General features: G+C 50.6%; 1 protein-coding gene across 6 annotated transcripts in view; it reads left to right on the forward strand.

The window, feature by feature from the left end:
* FAM167A (family with sequence similarity 167 member A) overlaps nt 1–20,490 on the forward strand; it is a 31,728-nt gene extending 11,238 nt beyond the window's left edge. For 2 of the 6 annotated variants that reach the window (XM_059889263.1, XM_059889262.1), the window contains 2 exons: nt 3,044–3,841; nt 16,450–17,430. In XM_059889263.1, the coding sequence (XP_059745246.1) occupies nt 3,470–3,841; nt 16,450–16,725 (648 nt within the window). In that variant the 5' untranslated portion in view covers nt 3,044–3,469 and the 3' untranslated portion in view covers nt 16,726–17,430. 6 annotated transcript variants of the gene reach the window in all.
* Nucleotides 20,491–20,785: the final 295 nt, after the last annotated feature.

Raw genomic sequence — 20,785 nt, forward strand, 5'->3', positions numbered from 1 at the left:
TTGTCACCTTGCCTGGTTTTCAAAATGACCTACAAAGTTGATAGTATTACCCTTGGAGCCAGCTTCACGAGCAAGGGACCTGGGCAGCCCCACAGAGCCCTGTCCTTGGGTTCATGCTCTGCTGTCCTGTCTTGAAAATCTTAGTACTTTTTTTTTTTTTTGGCTACCCCTCAGGTCTTAGTTGTAGCGTGTGGGATCTTTCATTGCGGTGTATGGACTCTCTAGTTGTGGCTCACGGGCTCTGGTTTAGTTGCTGTGCGGCATGTGGGATCTTAGTTCCCCTACCAGGGATTGAACCCGTATTCTCTGCATTGCATCTTAACCACTGGGCCATCAGGAAAGTCCCCAAATCGTCGTATGTTGTAACAAGGTGCCCTTTTACATTTTGCACCAAGCCCAGCAAATTGCATAGGGAGTCCTGATTCTCCCCATTTGTCAGGAGAAGACACAGAAGCACGGAGTGGTCTGAAGCCACATGCCGAAGATCACAGAATTGGGCCCCTGGGGGACTGACGCCAAGGCCTGTGCCCCCTGGAGGAGGCTGACCCAAGTCCCTCAGCTTTCCTGAGCTCCATCTTCCCATTCTTGAAATAGGGTGATACCACCTGCTCTTCACTTCCGCTGTGGCTCAGCTGGTAAAGAATCTGCCTGCAGTGCGGGAGACCTGGATTCGATCCCTGAGTTGGGAAGGTCCTCTGGAGAAGGGGACGGCAACCCACTCCAGTATTTGGCCTGGAAAATTCCATGGACTGTATAGACCCTGGGGTCACAGAGTCGGACACAACTGAGCGAATTTTACTTTCACTTTTTTCACCTGCTCCTCAGAGCAGCCATGAGGTTTGAGGGAAAAGACAGACACACCAGGGGAGCCTTATACGCTCACGCTCAGCTGATCAGGGATCAGCACGGGCTGACTCCCACAGACGCTCCTGCCGACACCACCAAGTCGTCCTGACACCGTCTTGGAACTGATGCAGAAACCGCTGATTAAAATAAGCTCCCCGCGCCCAGGAGGCAGCTACACGACAGTGGTCGGAGCTGTTTCCCTCCAGAAGGAGCACGCCTCCTAACAGGTCCTCCCTCTGCAGGGAGGGTGCAGCCGGCAGAAAGGGAGGCAGACAGACGTCCCAGTAGCTTCTTCTGCTCACAGATCTCAGGGTTCATCTCCTTAAAAGGCTTCGCTGGAAATCGCCAGGGCTCGTCTGTCAGTGGAGGATGCCCTGGAGGGTAAAACCACCCTGGGCACACTCCAGCCAGACTCTGGCACCTCAGCAAAGAGGTGGATGGTTCCTGGGAGGGCCCCCAGACAGAGGCTAATGGGTCTTTAGATTTGGAGAGATTCTTGAGAAGCCTGGATGACAGTGAGGCTGCATAGAAGGCCCCCATGAGAATACCCCACATTTGCAGGGTCTGCTACGCTTACACAAAGTCCTCACAAGCCTTAGTTCTGCCAGTGTCCCAAGCCTAGGGGGCTGGTATTGTCACTCTCCATTTTACAGATGAGGAAACTGACGCTCAGCAAGCCTGGGAGCACTTACAGCTGAGCGATCTGATTCCGTCTCATGCTTCTGTCTCAAGATCACTCAGATCTGTCTCTCAGATCACTTGGGAAGCTTTAAAATATGTTGATGCCTGAGTCTGGCTATAGACTAACTGAGTCAGGACCCTTGGGACAGGCCTGGGACTCATGTTGTGGAGGTTCCTCAGGGGATTCTCATCTGTGTGACTGGAGCTGAGAGCTAGGTTCCTCTGCCATCAGCAGGGGAAAGATTTCTTTTTATTCCTGGAGCCAGGTGCAGTACATCGCTCTGGTCAGATGCGATCTCAGGAAGGGGTTGCAGGAACCATCCAGAGAGACAGCAGGCTCAGCTCTTGAATAACTCCAAGCCCAGGTGGGAGATGGGCCCACAGCCTCCCTAGTGGCCCAGCCCTCACACCATCACCCCATGCCTGGTTCCCATCACCCTAGACACAGAATCACAACTCTTCGTTTCAGTTTTTCTCCTTAGGCACATCCAGGTCAATACAAATCTCTTCATTCCCCACCTTTTCCATACCAAGTGTCCTCTCCGGGCTGCAGATGTCTTGTTTTTTTTCCCCCACATAAGCTTTATCTTGGACCTTGTTCCATACCAGTTCAGTCTTTTGCCCAACCTCACGCCCTCACACAAATTTTCAAAACTCACCCTGAAAACCAAGGACTCCTCTCCTCTGCCCAAGTGAAAGCTCTCCCACTCTGATGGCCCACCTCCACCTGCCCACACCCTGTGGGACACGGAGGCTGGGAGCCCAGGGCCAGATTCTGGCTCAGTTACTTCCCTGCCTCCCTGTGATGGGACAAGGGCCTGGCTCTCACCTCCTCCGTGGGGGTGGGAAGGCCAAGTCAGATCAGAGAACTGCAGCCCCAGCCCGGGAGGTGCTGCTGTGTGGGCATATTAGGTGAATGTGAGAACCATCTTTGTAGACGGTGAGTCATGGCCTCACTCCATTTAACCATCCACCCGAGTGCAGCCTGCTCTTCCTCTGCAGGTTTCTTTGCTTCCTGCTCTGATGAGGTGAGGTAAGGTGTTGTCCTTGGAGAAAGAAGCTGAGGGTGTGCAGTAGGACTCGCCCTGAGGAACCAGAGCCTAGGAAGGGGCTGTAGTGGGCAGGGTGGGGCGGAGTCAGGGGTCTCTGGACCCAAGGCTCACCAGAGGCTGCCTGGGGACCACCCTTTCCCTCCCGCTGGCAGCCTTAGCTCAAAGAGACCTGAGCCTGCGTCCTTACTAATCACTGGGAGCTCTTGGGTGAGCCATGTAACCTCTGGAGACTCTGACTCCTCGTGCATAACACGGAGACAAAAATAAGTAATTATAGACTTACAGGGAGGATTAAATGAGATAATAGGGGTGGAACCATTTCCTAAATGGTAAGACACTGGTACAAAGTCCATTCTTTCCTGCATCGACTTCAGGCACTAAGCCTCTCTGAGCCTCCGCGTCCCCTCCTGAGGCTGTGTCCAAGGGAGGGGTCAGCACTGACGTCATTCCAATCCTTCCTGCAGGTCCCACACCAGCCAGCAGCTTCCTGCCGCCTGCCCTTCCTGTGAAGTGGACGGGGTCCATCCTGCATCCCCACTGGCGTCTGATCTGCCTGCCCCTCCAGCACTGATAGATCTTCTTGGCAAAGCTGCCCCCAAAGATTCCTGCTAATGCTTGTCTGTTCCTGCCTCTTGCAAAGCATGGCGCCCACAGCACTCCAGGAAGCCTCTTAAGCCCTGAACGTCGGCAGCTGCTCCAGTGGACACTGTGCAGGTCCCCTCCGCCCCCTCTGGACTCCTGGAGCTGTGCCTTTCCTAGCGATGCCCTTGGGAGCCTCAGCCCCCACTGGATGAGACCCTTCCAGAGCAGGACTCGACCTTGCTGCCCACCAAGAATCCCACGGCACCTTCCACCACCTCTCATGTCTGGCTGTCCGGCCAGGTTCTAGAATGTCTGTGCCCCAGATCCAAGTAGAAGAAGTGGCCGGTGGGGAAGAAGGGCCGGCAGGAACAACCCCACCTCCAGATGACCACCTCCGGAGCCTGAAGGCCCTCACGGAGAAACTGAGGCTGGAGACCCGCAGGCCTTCCTACCTGGAGTGGCAGGCCAGGCTGGAGGAGCAGACGTGGCCCTTCCCAAGGCCGGCGGCTGAGCCGAGGGGCTCTGGAGAGGAGGAACCCTCGCTCCTGCGAACGAGGGCACTCAGGCCACATCCCCCACCTAACGGGAGGGCTAACCAGGACGACGGGCACCCGCCCACTGGCAAGCTGGAGGGCTTTGAGAGCATCGACGAAGCTATAGCCTGGCTCAGGAAGGAACTGGTAAGTAAGTGGCTGTCCCTTCAGGAAGCCCCAGAAAAGAAGCCTTTCTCTGTCTATTCCCCTGCTAATTTCACATCTTCCTATTCAGACAAGGGTGGGCCTCATTATTATGTAGGTCCATGTGGTCTGTGTGTCCATCAGCCCCCAACTACAGGTACTTATGGAGAGCCTGAGCCCATGTTCTGAAGGTGTCCCCAGCCTTCCTGATGCCACCCCGAAGCCACAGCATTCCACACTGAGTAGTCCAAGAGTTGAGCGGTTCAAGGAGTGAGTGAGGTGCTTGTTGTCAATTGCTGAGCCTCCTAGAGCCAGGTGAAGTCGGGTCTGGCAGAAGAGTCTCTTTTGCGCTCCTTCCTGGACTGTGACTGTGCCTCTTCCTGTCTGAAGCCCTGTCATCATGCCATCCGCCCTTGTGATCCTTTATTCGGCAGCCACTCTTCCCACGGCGCTGTGCTGGGCAGTGGGGCTGTGTAGCTTGGGCTCAGCCCAGCAGTGCTCTATGCACATTGAGGGTGAATAGGAAGATGCCTGGGGTACATGGCTGATCAGGCCTGGTGGGGGTGAAGGCTTTGGTCTGAGCCTCGGAGACTGGAAATTGCCAAGAAACCAAGGCTTCCCTGGTAGCTCAGAATGTAAAAATCCACCTGCATGCAATTCAGGAGACCCGGATTAGATCTTTGGGTCGGAAAGATCCCCTGGAGAAGGGAATGGCAACCCACTCCAGTATTCTTGCCTGGAGAATCCCATGGACAGGGGAGCCTGGTGGGCTACAGTCCAGGGGGTTGCAAAGAGTCTGACACGACTGAGCGGCTGACGCACTGGGTGAGAGGGCATCCAGCTGGAGTAAGTGTGAGCACTGGGCATGTATTGGGAGCTGGGACCAGCAGCTCAACCCTTTTCCTGCCCATGGTCATGGCAGACTCCCATCAGTGGTGGCACTCAGCATATGAGAAGGGGGTAGGCATGCAAAGCTGTGTCGTTTGGCTCTTCTTAACTACTGTACTATGCAGTGTCTTCCAAAGGCAGTTGATTTGTTCTGTGACTCCTAAAAATGTCACTTCACAAGAGATGTCGGCAGGCAGTCAACAGAATGTGTAGGGTGGGGCAGAGGGAAAAACAAAATTGGTGAGAGTCCAGCCCTTACACTGTGGTCTCTTTGAATCCTAGAACAGACCTTTGCAATTGCTATTAGTGTCTCCATTATACAGATGAGTAAACTGAGGCTCATAGGAGTCAGACGACCTGCCCAGAATTATATGACTAGTAAGTGGTGAACTCAGCCTTTACCAGTGAGAGCAGAGCTTTGGGAGAGAGGCCGTGGGTGAGGAGGGTCCCCCCTCATAGGGCCCTGTCATCAGGCAGGCCTCTTCAGGTGGCAAGTAGAGAAACTCTCAATGCAGAGACTCTGCGACTCTAATGGAAGGATTCTGATCTTGTTAAAATGAAGATTCTGATCCTACAGGAATGGAATCCTTGATTCTGAATTTCCAACAAGCTCCAAGGCCGTGCTGTACTGCTGGTCCACGGACCACAATTTGAGAATCTAGGACTGAAAAGCAGGCAAGACTGGGGTCAGAGAACCAAGACAGGACCTCAGAGGGGAGTCCCAGGACCCCCAGGCTTGTGCCCTAAGCCGTGTCCCTGCTGCATCTACCCTATAGGCTTGGGTTTCCCGAGTTAAAGTCACAGCATCCCACGCTGAGTGGTCTATGAACTGAGTTTGTTCAGAAGACTGTAAGTCTGGCCAGAGCAGCCCTAATGCAGATGGGGGAGAAGGCCAACTGAAACATGCAACTCTGCCTGCTTCTAAGATTAAACACTAACAGAGGCAACCTATAAAATCCTTTGACTGACTTGGAAACAGAGTCAAACGTTTGATCAACATGCCCGTTCTCTGGTTTTAAGTCTCAAACATCGACTTCATGTCATTGTTTTCCTAATTTGTCATCTGTTAACTTGTTGAAGGTGTCATTAAAAATTAACCCATTAAAAAAAATAGTCATTTCAAAATTGGTTTCAATAACCTTTGTTTTATTTTAAGCCCAGAGTCAAGTTTTCCCTATACCTGGGTGGACTTTCTCTGGCAATTTGTCAGGCTCACTTGCAAATAGGTCTTTTCTCTTGATGTGGCCAAGGAAACCAATTAAAAACCTGCAATTCAGTCAGCTGTGTGGCTGTTTGCCCTACGCAATGCCAAACTCAGTTGCTTGGGAGTTTGGGCTCAGTTGTGGGTTTGTGCCCTGAATAGGTCTCTATCTTATCCTGGGACAGTTGATGCAGGGAGTGAGGTGTGTGCGTGCTCAGGCGTGCCCGACTCTTCGGGACCCTGTGGACTACAGCCTGCCAAGTTCCTCTGTCCACGGGATTTTCCAGGCAATAATACTGGAGTGGGTTGCCATTTCGTCCTCCAGGGGCATCTTCCTGACCCAGGGAATGAGTGAGGTGCTTGTTGTCAATTGCTGACCCTCCTGGAGGCAGGTGAAGTTGGGTTTGTAAGGATGGGTGGTCCACGCCTGCCTCCTAGGAGGCCAGTTCAAAGGTAGAGTGACTGCTTGAATGTTGGTTTATTTCCAAGGCCAGAGAGGATCCTAGCAGCGCCGTCAGGGTCTGCCCTTCCTCTCAGCTTTGACTGCAGGGCAAGTTCAGGCACTTCTGACACCCCCAGGGACTTGCAAGTAGTGAGTTTTCCTTCAGAGTCACTCATTGCGGGTAGAAGGAAGGTGGGAATACTTAAAAACCCTGCTGGCACTATTTCTCCAGCCAGCAAGACCTGACCTTTGGTTCCCCAAGTGTCCAGGAGAGGTGTTGCCACCCAGCCATGGCAGGTAGGGCTGTCAGCTCTGCACTTGGCAGCTTCGGCCCTCTGACTCCCCAGGTTCGCTTTCTGGGAAGACAGACTCGGAGCCAGGTGAAATGACCCTCTGTGACTCGGCTTGATCCGGTTGCTCCCGCTGCCAGAGGTCACAGCCTCCAGCTTTCCACCTCCAGAGTAGCCTCACTAGGTGGCGAAGGAGCCTGGAGTTGGTGGTGGGGTAGGGGTCAGCTAGAAAGGGCATAGCCCTGAAGCTGTGGGACTCAGCCCTCTAGCTAAGCCTGGAATTCAGAATGTCACAAACCTCTGACCCCAGAGTTCACAGCCCAAGAGAAAAAGAGATGCTCCCTTCTGCCTTCAATCCTAAAACATTCCCCTTGCCAGCTTGAAGGATAAAGGAAAGGGAGAAATCATCTCCTTGGCCTGTGCAGAGCCAAAACTAAAACCAAAATAAATAAATAAAAACCCCAGCTTCCTAAGTGCTTGTCTTTGTGGCAAGAACCCCTGAGCATCAACAGATATTTTTCTCTTAGCCTCACGCAGGTGTTTGATCCCCACAGACAAAGCCTCCCGCCAAAAAGGTGTTTATGGTTGTTAGAAAAAGGAAAAGAAACCTGCCAAGTTTTAATAACTGTAAGGCCTGCTGTGCCAGGAGTCCTGTAGCTGCGGACCCAGCTGGCCCCTCGTGGCCACAGCTCGGGTCCAGCTTCTCCAGGTTAACCTTCTCTTGGCTGTGCTGCCTGCTTGACAAGCATGTGACTAGGGTGTCCACACACTGCCCTCTGAGGCCAGTGTTATCCATTGCCACTGAATGATAATGGCCAAATGACAATTCAGGCTCACTGAGCATCTTCTGATGGGGATGGAGGTGAGAGGCATGAAGGTGATACCCACATTAACCCTGCCCACCTAGGAAGCATCTCATGGTCCCCAAAGCACTTTTACATGCAGTATCTAAGTGAGAAGAATTGGAGGTATTTGCTCTTCCCATTTTATGAGAAGACTGAGGCTCAGAACGATGATGAGCCTGAGGGTCAGAGAGTTTAAGTAACTTCTCCAAGGTCTTACACAAGGGTGTGACTAAGCCAAGACCCGCATCTCCAGGCTTTGGACACAGATCTCTTTCTGTGTACTGGGTACCGGTGTTCACATCAGATGTTCAAGTCTGGGGCCAGGAGTTGTCGAAAAGCCTGCATTTAAAATTCTTCTGATCTCAGAATGGGACCCCTGTTATTAGCAATGTCTTGTAACAACCCTAAAGCAGGGATGGAGGGAGCCATGCCCGGAGTGTGGTGAGAATAATTAGTTGCTCAGAGCCATCCAGGCTGGGTGCTGGCTGAGATAAGATTAGATGCACAAGGGTTTCTAGCTCTAGTGTACCTTTACTCAAGGCTCCTCCAGGCAGCTGGGCTTTCTGCCTGTTGTTCCTGCAGGAGGAAGACTGTCCTGTTAATCTGGCCAGACACTGCCCTTTAGTTGTTACTAAAGAATTGATCAATAACCTCAGATATGCAGATGACACCACCCTTATGGCAGAAAGTGAAGAGGAACTAAAGAGCCTCTTGATGAAAGTGAAAGTGGAGAGTGAAAAAGTTGGCTTAAAACTCAACATTCAGAAAACTAAGATCATGGCATCTGGTCCCATCACTTCATGGGAAATAGATGGGGAAACAGTGGAAACAGTATCAGACTTTATTTTTTTGGGCTCCAAAATCACTGCAGATGGTGATTGCAGCCATGAAATTAACTTTCCTTGGAAGGAAAGTTATGAACAACCTAAATAGCATATTAAAAAGCAGAGACATTACTTTGCCAACAAAGGTTCGTCTAGTCAAGGCTATGATTTTTCCAGTGGTCATGTATGGATGTGAGAGTTGGACTGTGAAGAAAGCTGAGTGCCGAAGAATTGATGCTTTTGACCTGTGGTGTTGGAGACGACTCTTGAGAGTCCCTTGGACTGAAAGGAGATCCAACCAGTCCATCCTAAAGGAGACCAGTCCTGGGTGTTCATTGGAAGGACTGATGCTGAGGCTGAAACTCCAGTACTTTGGGCCATGCGAAGAGTTGACTCATTGGTAAAGGCCCTGATGCTGGGAGAGATTGGGGGCAGGAAGAGAAGGGGACGACAGAGGATGAGATGGCTGGATGGCATCACTGACTCGATGCACATCAGTTTAAGTGAACTCTGGGAGTTGGTGATGGACAGGGAGGCCTGGCGTGCTGCGATTCATGGGGTCACAGAGTCGGACATGACTGAATGACTGAACTGAACTGAAAGAATTGATAAAGGTCTTTCCCTGGTGGTTCAGCAGTAAAGAATCCGCCTGCAATGCAGGAGACAAGGGTTCGATCCCTGGGTTGGGAAGATCCCCTGGAGGAGGGCATGACTACCTACTCCATATTCTTGCCTGGAGAATTCCATGGACAGAGGACACTGGTGGCTACAGTCCAGGGGATCACAAAGTGTGGGACATGACTGAGTGATTGAGCATGGGGAGGTAGCCAGTGCCGTGTGTAGGTGCTGTGGCAGGAGGAGTCCAATGTGGGAGTCTCTCTCACCCTTCACAGTTGGGGGACAAGGGCTCAAGGGCTGGGCTGGGCCTGAGGATGTTGGCATGGGAAGGGTTGGTTCTGAAAGAGGGGACACAGACCCAGCATGACTGCTTCAAAGGGCCAGGGGCTGAGAATGGGGGCCCGAGCAAGGAGAGAGCAAGGGAGCTAAGAGGGCTGGTTGTACCTTTGAAGGGTTTGCAGAAGGGGAGAAACCTGATTGCTGGCCTCTTGACCGAAGGGCTGAGCGCAGAGAGCGGGAGGGAGGCAGAAAGGTGGCTGGTGCAGGTGAGAGGTGAGTGTGGGCGTGCTCACCTGCCCCTGGCAGCAGTGCCCCTCTCTCCCCGCTCACTTTCAGGCACAGAATTCCTTTCTTGGGCGTACGGTTTCCAGGGCTCCCTCCTGCGCAGGATGCACTCTTATGAGGTAGGGGAAGGGGACGAGCATCCCCTTTCCACAGAGGGGGTCACATCACCTGCCAGAGCCCCTCATCTCCTTACGGGCTGGACACGAACTGTCTGTGTCCATTCCGGCCACTGCAGGTGGAATTGATAGGCCACAGATATTCAGATATCACAGTTCCAGAGGCTAGAAGTCTGGGATCAGAGTCCCAGCATGATCAGGAGAGGGTCCTTTTCTGATTTAAAGACTTCTACAACTAGGTGATTGATAAGCTACAGATATTCAATTATCATAGTCCCAGAGGCTAGAAGTCTGGGATTAGGGTCCCAGCATGATCAGTAGAGGGTCCTTTTCTGAGTTAAAGACTTCTCCAACTAGGTGGTTGATAAGCCACAGATACTCAATTATCACAGTTCCAGAGGCTAGAAGTCTGGGATCAGGGTCCCAGCATGATCAGGAGAGGGTCCTTTTCTGAGTTAGAGACTTCTTGCTATGTCCTCACGCTATGGAAGGGGCAAGGGGACTCTCTAGGGTCTCTTTGATAAGAACAGTAAATCTTTGTTCTTTGATAAGAACATCCCCATGATGGGCCTTACCTGATGGCTCAGTGGCAAAGAATCCACCTGCCAATGAAAGACGTGAGTTTGATCCTTGGGTCGGGAAGATCCCCTGGAGAAGGAAATGGCAACCCACTCCAGTTTTCTTGCCTGGAAGATCTCATGGACAGAGGAGCTTGGTAGGCTACAGTCCATGGGGTCATGAAGAGTAAGACACGACTGAGTGACTAAACAACAAAAGCCTTCATGAGGGGCCCTTACCCCTCGTGACCTCATCACCTCCCAAAGGCCCACCTCCTAATACCAGCACATAGGGCATTAGGGTTTCAACATATGAATCTGGGGGAAGGGTGGACACAAAGATTCAGATCAAAGCAGACTAGAACCCAGAGGCTCTGGGTACAGACCGGAGGCCTGCAGAATGCATCACCACATTCTTCTCAAAGGTCAGCCTCACCTGTATAGGTGGTAATTTGGCCTGGGACCTTCCAAGTTTGAAAATCAAAGACCTTATCATAGAGTATGTAGAGTATGACTCACCACTGGTGATGGAGAGTCCCTGGTGGGGCCTGCAGCAGCTCCTGCTCTCTGTCCCAGCCCCGGGGCTCTGCTCCGACTTCCCCTCCCAGCAGACAATGGCTCCAGGGGAATCAGGAGAGCACCTCGGAGGAACCCCTCCAGACAGAGGATGGGAGCCATGGTACCTGCCCCCACCCACACCCCCGGCCAGCGACATCAGGAGACCCGGCATCCAGCCTGTACCTGTCCCAGCCCCAAGGCGGGGGCTGCAGAGTAAGTGGAGGCTGAGAAACACGTTCCACCCTCTCCCCGAGTTGATAGCATCTCCTGGAAATCAATTCACAAACACAGTTTGGTTTCTAGGGGTGTCTGAAAAGTTTTTAAAAATTTTTCCCAGCATCTGAGATTGCCGACCAGCAGCACACTTCAGTGACAAGCTTTGCTTTCTTTCCTCACAGCATGATTCTGGCTCTTTCTGAGAGGCCAAGATCAAATAATGAGTCATGTTTTATCCAGGCTTCTAAGTGTGTGTCTGAACAATACTGATTAAAACAGTACCGGACCTTTAGTTAAATCATGAGACAGGTTACAAACACTGTTTCCAAGTTTCCAGCATTAAGTCCCATAGAGAAGGGAGCATGTTTCTGAGAGAATGGCTTGGACTTTATACCCAGTCTCTCTTCAGCATCAATCAAAGATTAACTGTAGCTGTTAGGCTGGGCTTCCCAGGTGGCTCAGTGGTATAGAATCCGCCTGCCACTGCAGAAGATGCAGGAGACTTGGGTACGATCCCTGGGTCGGGAAGATCCCCTGGAGGAGGAAATAGCAACCCACTCCAGTATTCTTTCCTGAAGAATCCCATGGACAGAGGAGACTGGTGAGCAATAGTCCATGGGGTAACAAAGAGTCTGACATGACTGAGCTGAGCTGAGGCTAGAATAGCTTAGACACCAGCCTTAGAAACAGGGATTGAACAAAATGTCCTTGATCACCTTGGGATTTTTTTTTTTTTTTTCCTGTCTACCTGAATAATGCCCCTTCCAAGAACTGTAGGAAGCAAGTAGATCAGAAGTAATATGCCACATAAGCTGAGCAATGCCGGTCAAATAAAGGCAAGAATTCCACCATCTAGGTCCTTCTAGGTACGGAATACGGAGATTGGGCAAGGCCTTCCAGTTTTGAGCCTTTATTAAAAAGACAGAGACGTTGGCCCTAAAACCTGGTCCCAGTGACTCCACCATCCATGTGGGTTTAATGCTCGCCCTGGCAAAGGCTCAGCTGTGGGACATGTGATTGGTAGTCCCCCCTCCCAGGGTGGCCTGTGGCCTCTGCGGGATAAAGATACTTACAGGATTCTCAGAGGCGCGGCCTGTAACTCCAGCAATCCTATAATTAGGGCATAGTGAAAGGGTGTGTTCCCACGGGGTGAGAAAGCACACGCACTGAAGTTGGGGGCGGGGGGGGGGAGCTGGGTGGCCGCTGACCCAGGCCCTGTCGCAATGCTTGTGCTGCTCTGAGTGCGTGGCTGCAGGCAACACACGTGTGATTCTCTGAGTCAGATAAGAATGGCTCTTAGGAGAGCCTGTTTCTTTCTCTCTTTCTTTCTTTTGAGGGCAGGAAAAACTTATTGTACCAGTCATGGAGCTTGGTCTCAGGCGACAGAAGCTACCACTGACTATCTTAAGTCAAACTGATTGAAAGGGGATTTTAAAAATTAATTTCTATTGGAGTAGAGTTGCTTTACAATGTTGTGTTAGTTTTGGGTATACAGCAAAGTGAACCAGCTATATATTTACATATATCCACTCTTTTGAAAATTCTTTTCCTGTATAGGTCATTACAGAGTGTTGAGTAGAGTTCCCTGTGAAATACCGTAGGTCCTCATTATCTGTTTTATACATACTATCAATAGTGTATAGATGTCGATCCCAATCTCCCAGTTCATCCTGGCCTCCCTTCCTCCTTGGTATTCGTATGTCTTGTGGAATTTAGAAAAATGGTATAGATGATCTTATTTGGAGAGGTTGGTTTTTTCTTAAGGTGAAAGGTGAAACTCCAAGGGAGGGAAGATGTAACTAAAGGTGGTAATTAAACTGCTTTGCAAGAGGAAGGGCTTCTCCGTGGCTCAAGTGTAAAGAATCCACTTGCCAATGCAGGACACTCAAGTTTGACTCCTGGGTCGGGAAGATCCCCTGAAGAAGGAAATGGCAACCCACTCCAGTATTCTTGCCTGGACAATCCAAGGGACAGAGGAGCCTGGCGAGCTACAGTCCATGGGGGTCACAAAAGAGTCAGATACAACTTAGCAATTTAACAACAACATCTGCAAGAGGAGGATGGAGATTTCTCCAGTTTTCTTTGATGAGATGAGGGGGTGTGATGAGTGGTAAGGCTCCAGCGTGGGGGGGATAGAAAGGGAGAATCAAGGAGGGTGGCGGCCAAGGAAACTCAGGAAACAAGAAGAATCTGCGTGTGTAAGTGGTTTGCTGTGAGGTCTCTTTTACGAGTCTCATGGGTCATTAGTGATTTCCTGGAGAGTTAAAAGAGGAACTGGCTACTCCTGCCTCTGGACTGGCAGGAATAAAAACAAGAACTGCAGTAAAATGGTGCGGAGAACAGTATGGCGGTTCCTCAAAAACTTAAACCTAGGATGACTACATGATCCAGCAATTCCACTTCTTAGTTTACACCCAAAAGAAGCAAAAGCAGGGACTCAGAGCCTGCTGCACCTGTGTTCATAGCAGCGTCATTCACAAGAGCCAAGAACTGGAAGCAGCCCAGACACCCATTCATCCATGGATGAGCGGATAAGGCACGTGTGAGCTATACACTCGGTGGAATATACATCAGCTTTAGAAAGGAAATCTGACTCATGCTACAGCATGGATGAATCTTGAATGAATGAAATATGACGGTCACAAAACAGTAAATAACGTACTGATTCCACTTACTCGAGGTAACCAGAGAGTCAGATTCACAGAATGGTAGTTGCCAGGGGCTAAGGGAGGGGAAATGGGGAGTTATTAATTAACGGAGATGGAGCTCCAAGTTTGCAAGATGGAGAGAATTCTGAAATAGTTGGTGGTGATGGTCGCACAGCACACTTCACAATGGTTTAGACGGTAAGGTTTTATGCTCTGTGTATTTTAACACAATTGAAAAAATCCTAGAGAGAGGGAAACAGCCTCTTAGCTCTGCACATTTTACTCAGGTTTCTTCAGGGGCTCATAAAACTTGTTTCTATATGGATTTGGTTTGATTGCAGTGAAGTTACCTCTTCACTGAGGACTCAGTTTAGGGTTTTAGGTGTGGAGTCCCCTTGGAAAACTCCTGTGTGGTCGGCAGAGGAGGTGGGAATGGGGCCAGCACCGCTGCTTTCCTTGAAGCCCTGGAACAAACACTATTTCTTTGAGCATCAGGTGAGATAGTGGATTTCTATTCAGGAGTCGCAACAAAATATGTCTTGCAGGCAAGTCCTAGGATGGGCTGTTCACATGACGATGTGCCCTCAGGACCAAGGCAGTGGAGGAAACAGAATTCCCAGCCCCTTCCAGTGTTGGGGCTCCAACAAAGGTAGTGACCAGGTCACCATCCCCATCGGAAGCAGTTTCCTTCCTTCTAGGCAGAGGTGGACACCTCCAAGCTCAGTGGGTGGCAGGTGGCTCCACCAAGGTGACCTTGTCCAAGGAAATTGGACAGGTGCCTTACTATCACCCCTCTTTCAGCTGATTTTTCAACCCTAAATTGTTCTCAAACTCTTGACCAGATCTATTTGCCATAGGAAAATAGCCCCTTTCTCCCATCAGGCATCCCTGCCCACCACATCTCACAGAGACTTGCAAACACCTGGTCGAAACTGAAATTCTCCAACTTTAGAGGATATTTTCAGATTGAGGATCCAATGAGGCCAGTTTCTGGGTTCACATCTGAGCCATAGGCTTCCTAGCTTTCAAAGAGATCGATCTTCAAATTACAGGAAACCCAAAAAAGAAGTGGTTCAAGCCAAACTCCCAGAAAGTGAAAAAGTGAAAGTGAAGTCGCTCAGTCGTGTCCAACTCTTTGCGACCCCATGGACTTTGTCCATAGGATTTTCCAGGCAATAGTACTGGAGTGGATTACCATTTCCTTCTCCAGGGGATCTTCCCTACCCAGGGGAAGACCATGTTAAATAAAGCAGTGACGTGAGCTGGCACTATCTTTCAGAAAAATTGGACCCCCATCTCCTTCAGAAGGGCTTAGGCAGCTCCTAGCCCAGCTTCCAAATAAGTGAATGAATAACCAGTCACCCTCTGGCGAGCCTGCCATCATTAATTTGGCTCTACTAGAGTAGTCTGATTGGCAATGCGTCTGGGTTGTGATGCCCAAGGATTGAGAAGTAAACGGATGAACTGGATGCTATGAACTTGCTGTTAAATACTTTGGTGGTGATGGTCATTAAATACTTTGCTGATCCCCAAGCAAGACTTCCTATCTTGATTTTCCTCATCTATAAAATCTGGATAAAAGAGATCTGTAGAAGTACATCAAACAATGAAAGAGAGAAAATAGAGCAATGAAATGCTTATTGGTGGAGTCACTAATTTTTCGGCAATGCACTTGATTCTAAGCCTGAAGAGGGAAAAGTGAGAATGTTAGCGTTTATTTGCATAACCAGCAGGAAAGTCCCTCTGGAATCTCACAGTTAGTCTTTCTAAATCAGTTTGGCTCCAAGCACTGCCTGAACAACACAGCTGAGTGTGAAGAAACAGAAGTACATAAACATTAACCACTTGCGAGCAGAGCAGAGCAAACAGTGAGAAGGAATCAGATCTCGTGCCAAGTAAGAGCAGCTGGTGACCTCAGTGACCAAGTGTCATTAATGGAAAACACTCCACTAGAAGCCTGAAGAGACCCCGGGAGCGAAGCTGCAACACTGAATACCTCATTAAAACTCCTCTGGATTCAACCAAACTGCCACACCGATACCTTGGGGCTGGCTGTATGGTTCCAACAAAGTTAACCTATAAGTGAATTTTGGAAACTGTAAATGTGTGGCCAGGTGAGGAGTTATCCCATTTCTTCCTCAGTAGAAAAAAAAAAAAAAAACCCACTAAATATATCATGAACCTTCTCCTAGGTCATGGGCACAAAACGGGTCCCATGCCCCACACTCCAGCTCTACCTGAAGAGGTGAACTTAGAGGTCAGAGGTTTGGGCTCTGGAGTCTGACTTCTGAGTGCCTCATCCCAGCTCGGTCAGTTGTGAGCTTTGTGACTTGTCATGAGGACTGACTTTGCTGAGCCTCTGCCTCTTCATCTAGAAATTGTGAGTGCATGCATGCATGTTAAGTCACTTCAGGCATGTCCAACTCTTTGCAACCCTGTGGACTATAGCCCGCTAGGCTGTTCTGTCCATGGGATTCTCCAACAAGAATACTGGAGTGGGTCGCCACGCCCTCCTCCAGGGGATCTTCTCCACGCAGGGATCAAACCCGAGTCTTTTATTTCTCCTACACTGGCAGGCAGGTTCTCTACCACTAGCACCATCTGAGAAGCCCAGAAATTGTGAGTAGGTTGGTGGTATTACTTCCAGAGTTGTAGTGAAGATTAAGTGTTGCGTATCAACATACCCAGTTCGTGTCTGCCCCCCACCACCCCGCCCCCGTTCCCAATTCATATGTTGAAGCCCTAGGCCCCAGTGTGACAGTGTTGGAAGGCAGGGCCTTTGGAGATGATTAGATGTTGTGATCATGGGAATAGAGCTTTTTGGTGGGATTATTGTCCTTACAGAGGAACAGAGACCAGAGCACTCTCTCTGCATCATGTGAGGACACAGTGAGAAGGTGGAAGAACCTGTCAGCCAGGAAGTGTCCTCACTGGGAACTGACTCAGCACACCAAGTCCTTGAACTTGGACTTCCCAGCCTGCAGAACCGTGAGAAATAAACGTCTGTTGTTTAAGCCCCTCAGTTTATGGTATTTTGTGTGGCGGCCTGGGCTGACTAATACCTACTCAGAAAGCTTAGAACAGTGCCTGGCTCACAGGAAAACATCCAATAAATATTAGCATGTATTTATGCTTGGCTCTTTTGAAATAAGAAGTATTGCAAACACTCTTAAATGTTTAAAGAATAAGGTGACAGCATACCCACCACCCAGCATATAATATGAAACAGCATCAATAGAGTTGAAGCCCCAAATACCTCCCCCAATCGCAGTCTCTCTGTCCTGCCTAGAGGTAACCATGCTCCTGAACTTGGTATTTATCATTCCCACGCATTTCTTTATACCCTTACTCCATTTGTAAACAATGAGACTGAGCTGGAAATGCTTCCAAGCCAGGACTGACACACACGCCTTCCAGAAGGATTTGGACACAGTGTCTAGCTTAGCGCAAAGGGCTGTGCGGCAAGCGTGTCCTGATTTGTCACCTCACTCTATGATTTTTCACCTCCCTGACCTGAGAACAGGCTACTCTCTCTGTGCTATGCTTAGTCGCTTAGTCGTGTCCGACTCTTTGCGACCCCATGGGCTGTAGCCTGCCAGGCTCCTCTGTCCATGGGGATTCTCCAGGCAAGAATACTGGAGTGGGTTGCCATTTCCTCCGCCAGGGGATCTTCCCAACGCAGGGATCGAACCAAGGTCTCCCGCATTGCGGGCAGATTGTTTACCGTCTGAGCCACCAGGGAAGGGTCCCCAAATGATGATGCAAGCCGTTCGTTAGGTCTGTTAACCGGGGTCTGTGCCGGTAAGGGACTGTGCAGCACTCCAGCTCCCCCTCCAGCTTGGCGCTGATGCCTCCCCTCCCGGCTCTTCTTGGCAGATGGAGATGCGGCTTCAGGACCAGCAGCTGGCGCGGCAGCTCATGCGCCTGCGCAGTGACATCCACAAGCTGAAGATCGAACAGACCTGCGACCTCCACCGGCGGATGCTCAACGACGCCACCTACGAGCTCGAGGAGCGGGACGAGCTGTCCGACCTCTTCTGCGACGCTCCCCTCGCCTCCTCTTTCAGTCTTTCTGCACCACTCAAGCTCATCGGGGTCACCAAGATGAACATCAACTCCCGCAGGTTTTCTCTGTGCTGAGAAGCCCTAGACGGGGCGGTGGAGCCAGAACGAGGGTTTGGGAGGTGGACCGGGGATGTAGGAAGGGAGCTGAGGCCCAGCTACCCCAGTGGGTCTCTCCGGAGGCAGGGTGTCCCTGGGACAAGAGCTCTCGGAGCCCAGCTGTGGAGCCCAGTGTCCCCATGCCTGACCCTGGTTTAATACCCAGAGTCCTGCAGAAGGGCTGCTCCATCTGATGTTCAGTGAGACCTCGGTACCCCACGCACACGCCTCATCCCCCCACTCAGTAACCCAGATTCCTGTTTCCCGGAATCACTGGTGCTATGACCTGGGAATCCAAAGTGGGTGGGGGGCAAAGCTGTGATTCTTGCAGAAGGCTTCCCCAAGGACACCGAACCCCAGAAGGGAGGTGATTAGATACGTCAGTGGCACCCATGACACTGTCACTGTGCTCTGAGGCTCGCTTCACCCTAAGTGGCTGACTCAGCAACCTCAACAGGGACCCACCAGCAAAGGAAAATCAAGAGGAATAACAGGTGGCACTTAGGGAAGCAGGCCCCACCTGCCACCAGTGCCCTGGGCAAGGTCTTGGACCTTGGCCCCACAGGTGCCAGGTAAATTGTTTCCAGTATGTGGGGTCCTGCCCGTGTAGCCACATACACCCGTCCCAACCTCCAAAGAACCCCTTTGCTGTCACCCCACAACCTGGGATTGGGAGGGCCTAGGGGTTGGCTTCCCTGGGGGGCCAGCAGAGGCCTCCTGGTGGATTCTGACGTTGTTACCTCTGTCACCTTCGTGCCCTCCGCAGAAGCTCTCCCTGAGCCTCCTCTGAGATTCTGTGCCTGGTTTAAACACCTAACTTTAACTGAATCAGACTGTGACTAACCTATGGCCAGCTTGTTTATAACTATTTGATTTTTGCCCAAATGGTGAACCAGTGGGTAAGTCAAGTTTGACAGAGGTTTAGGGTTTGGTTTTAAAAGGTTCTCCCTAAGGACAGGTGGGAGAGTCAGCAAGGTGAGGACTGAGCCCTCCACAGTTTAGGAAGTTAACCTAGTGCAATGCCCTGTGCCTGGGGTTTTGGGTGTTTGACCCAAAGTCTTTGATCCTTCTAGCCAAGCCCTCTGGTTCATAGAGGAATAAAAGAGGCTAGTGGAGGGGAGGCCCCCCACCCCCGAGGCTCCTCAGCTCTTTAGCGGCTGTAGAATATGGATGTGTTAATTAAAATCATTATTGATAATGCCTACACGGATCATGTATCAATGAACTTGAATTCCAAAGATGGTACTAAGGCTTTGCCAAACCATGAACTGCCAAGCTCTCTACTCTCTGGCTCACTCAACCCTGTCACCTCCCAAGTTGAAATTCTGCTTGCAGTCAGCGTTCCGTCATCGACATGAGGTGCCCTATTGCTCTGCCTTTCCTGCTTCGTCCTCCTGTAGAGTTTCATCAAGGCCCATGCATACTTGCACGCACACACACACCATGACCCATGCTGGGGAAAGGTTGGTTTCCTCTTGTGGGCTGGGAGTAGGAGTTTGTAAATGATTGGTCCCTGGTTAGACAGAGGATAATTTGGTGTTTCCTTGTGATTTCTAAGAGCCAGAGGGTTTATGCTTCCTTCAAAGATGCTACAACCACATAGCCAAGATCTGTTTCAAGCTGACTCTGAGCAGTGGCAGAAGTCTGAGGCCCTGAGGTCCATGGAGAAGGCCTCGGTGGAAGGGCAGGCAGGCCCACTCCTGTCCTCAACCCAGAGACGCCTTCCCTCGGGGTTCTGTACAGATGCTGCCAAGCCCTGCAGAGGCACACCAGCCAGCCTTCCTCCAGAAGAGCCCTTGAGGTCGTGGGGTATCAGGCTGGCCTGCACACACTCACACCCACTCTACAGAGACGTGACCATATACACACCCAACCCACACGGGCAAGCCCATTCCGTATTCTGGAATAAAAGTGCCCAACTGGTTATTTTTCTTTCTAGAAACCAGTCATTACAGTAACTGCAAAAGCTGGAATCAACCAAAGCTGAGTGATCTAGCTGAATGGCATCAAGTCAGTGGATGAGTCAACTGGGCAGTTCAGTTGCTCAGTTAACCGAATGATTCCTTTCTCTGAGATCAAGGCACACACCTTTTGGAATAGGTTAGTTGTCTGAGCTATTGTGTTTAGTTCATCCCCATATTGTGCTTAGTTCATCCGCAAAGAATCTTACTTTGGGATAAGGGAGGAGGGGATCAGGAAGAGAAGCCCAGGGAAAAGACAGGTGTGTTTTCTTACTCATTGTGCAGCATCTGTTAGCAGCCCTATTTCCAAGGTGAATGCAAACAACTAACCAGGTCAGTTCGGCTCTGTGAAGTCCCTGTCTCGTGTGGTCAAGAGATGTCTGAGTCAGTCCCAGCCTAACCTTCATCACCTCAGAGCAGCCTTCCAGCTCTACCATGTGTATACAGTCCTGTTGCAGTTTTACTCATTATCTGCCCATCTTTCTGACACCCACAAGAACCCCTGGGTGTAAAACTCAAAGTCTGCATTGACACTGCCAAGCAGGGCAATGTCTGACACCTTCGTGGACTCAGCAGTGATCCCAGAGGCCTGGGGAGCCCGGACAGGCTTGAGATGACCTGACCCTGCCCCGGACCTCCTCCCTGTAGCAATACCAAGTGCTATTATGTAATCGATGGACAATTTATAATTTTATTTTTTATGATTGTTTCTATATTGCTGGTAGCAAAAGTGAAATTAAAATATTTCAAAAGGACATCTTTATAAAGAGGAGAAATGTGCTTCCTTTTACCTTATTCCTGTTACAGCACACACAGGGCCAAGCACTGAATTGAAAGAAAGAAGGAGGGAGATCAAGAGGGAGTGGGGAAGAGGGTGGGGAGGGAAGAGGAGCTACAGGATTCTCTGTCCTTCCTGGTGCCTTCCCTCACGGGGGGCTATTTGGTGGTGATGCCATCAAGAGCTTCCCAGCTCAGGATGCAAAATTAGGATACCCAGCCATTATTCCTGACTGTGACCAAAGCCAGAGCCAAAGCAAACCCACTGTCTCCCACCCTGT

This window comes from Bos taurus, chromosome 8, assembly GCF_002263795.3.
Source record: "Bos taurus isolate L1 Dominette 01449 registration number 42190680 breed Hereford chromosome 8, ARS-UCD2.0, whole genome shotgun sequence".
Taxonomy (NCBI): Eukaryota; Metazoa; Chordata; class Mammalia; order Artiodactyla; family Bovidae; genus Bos; species Bos taurus.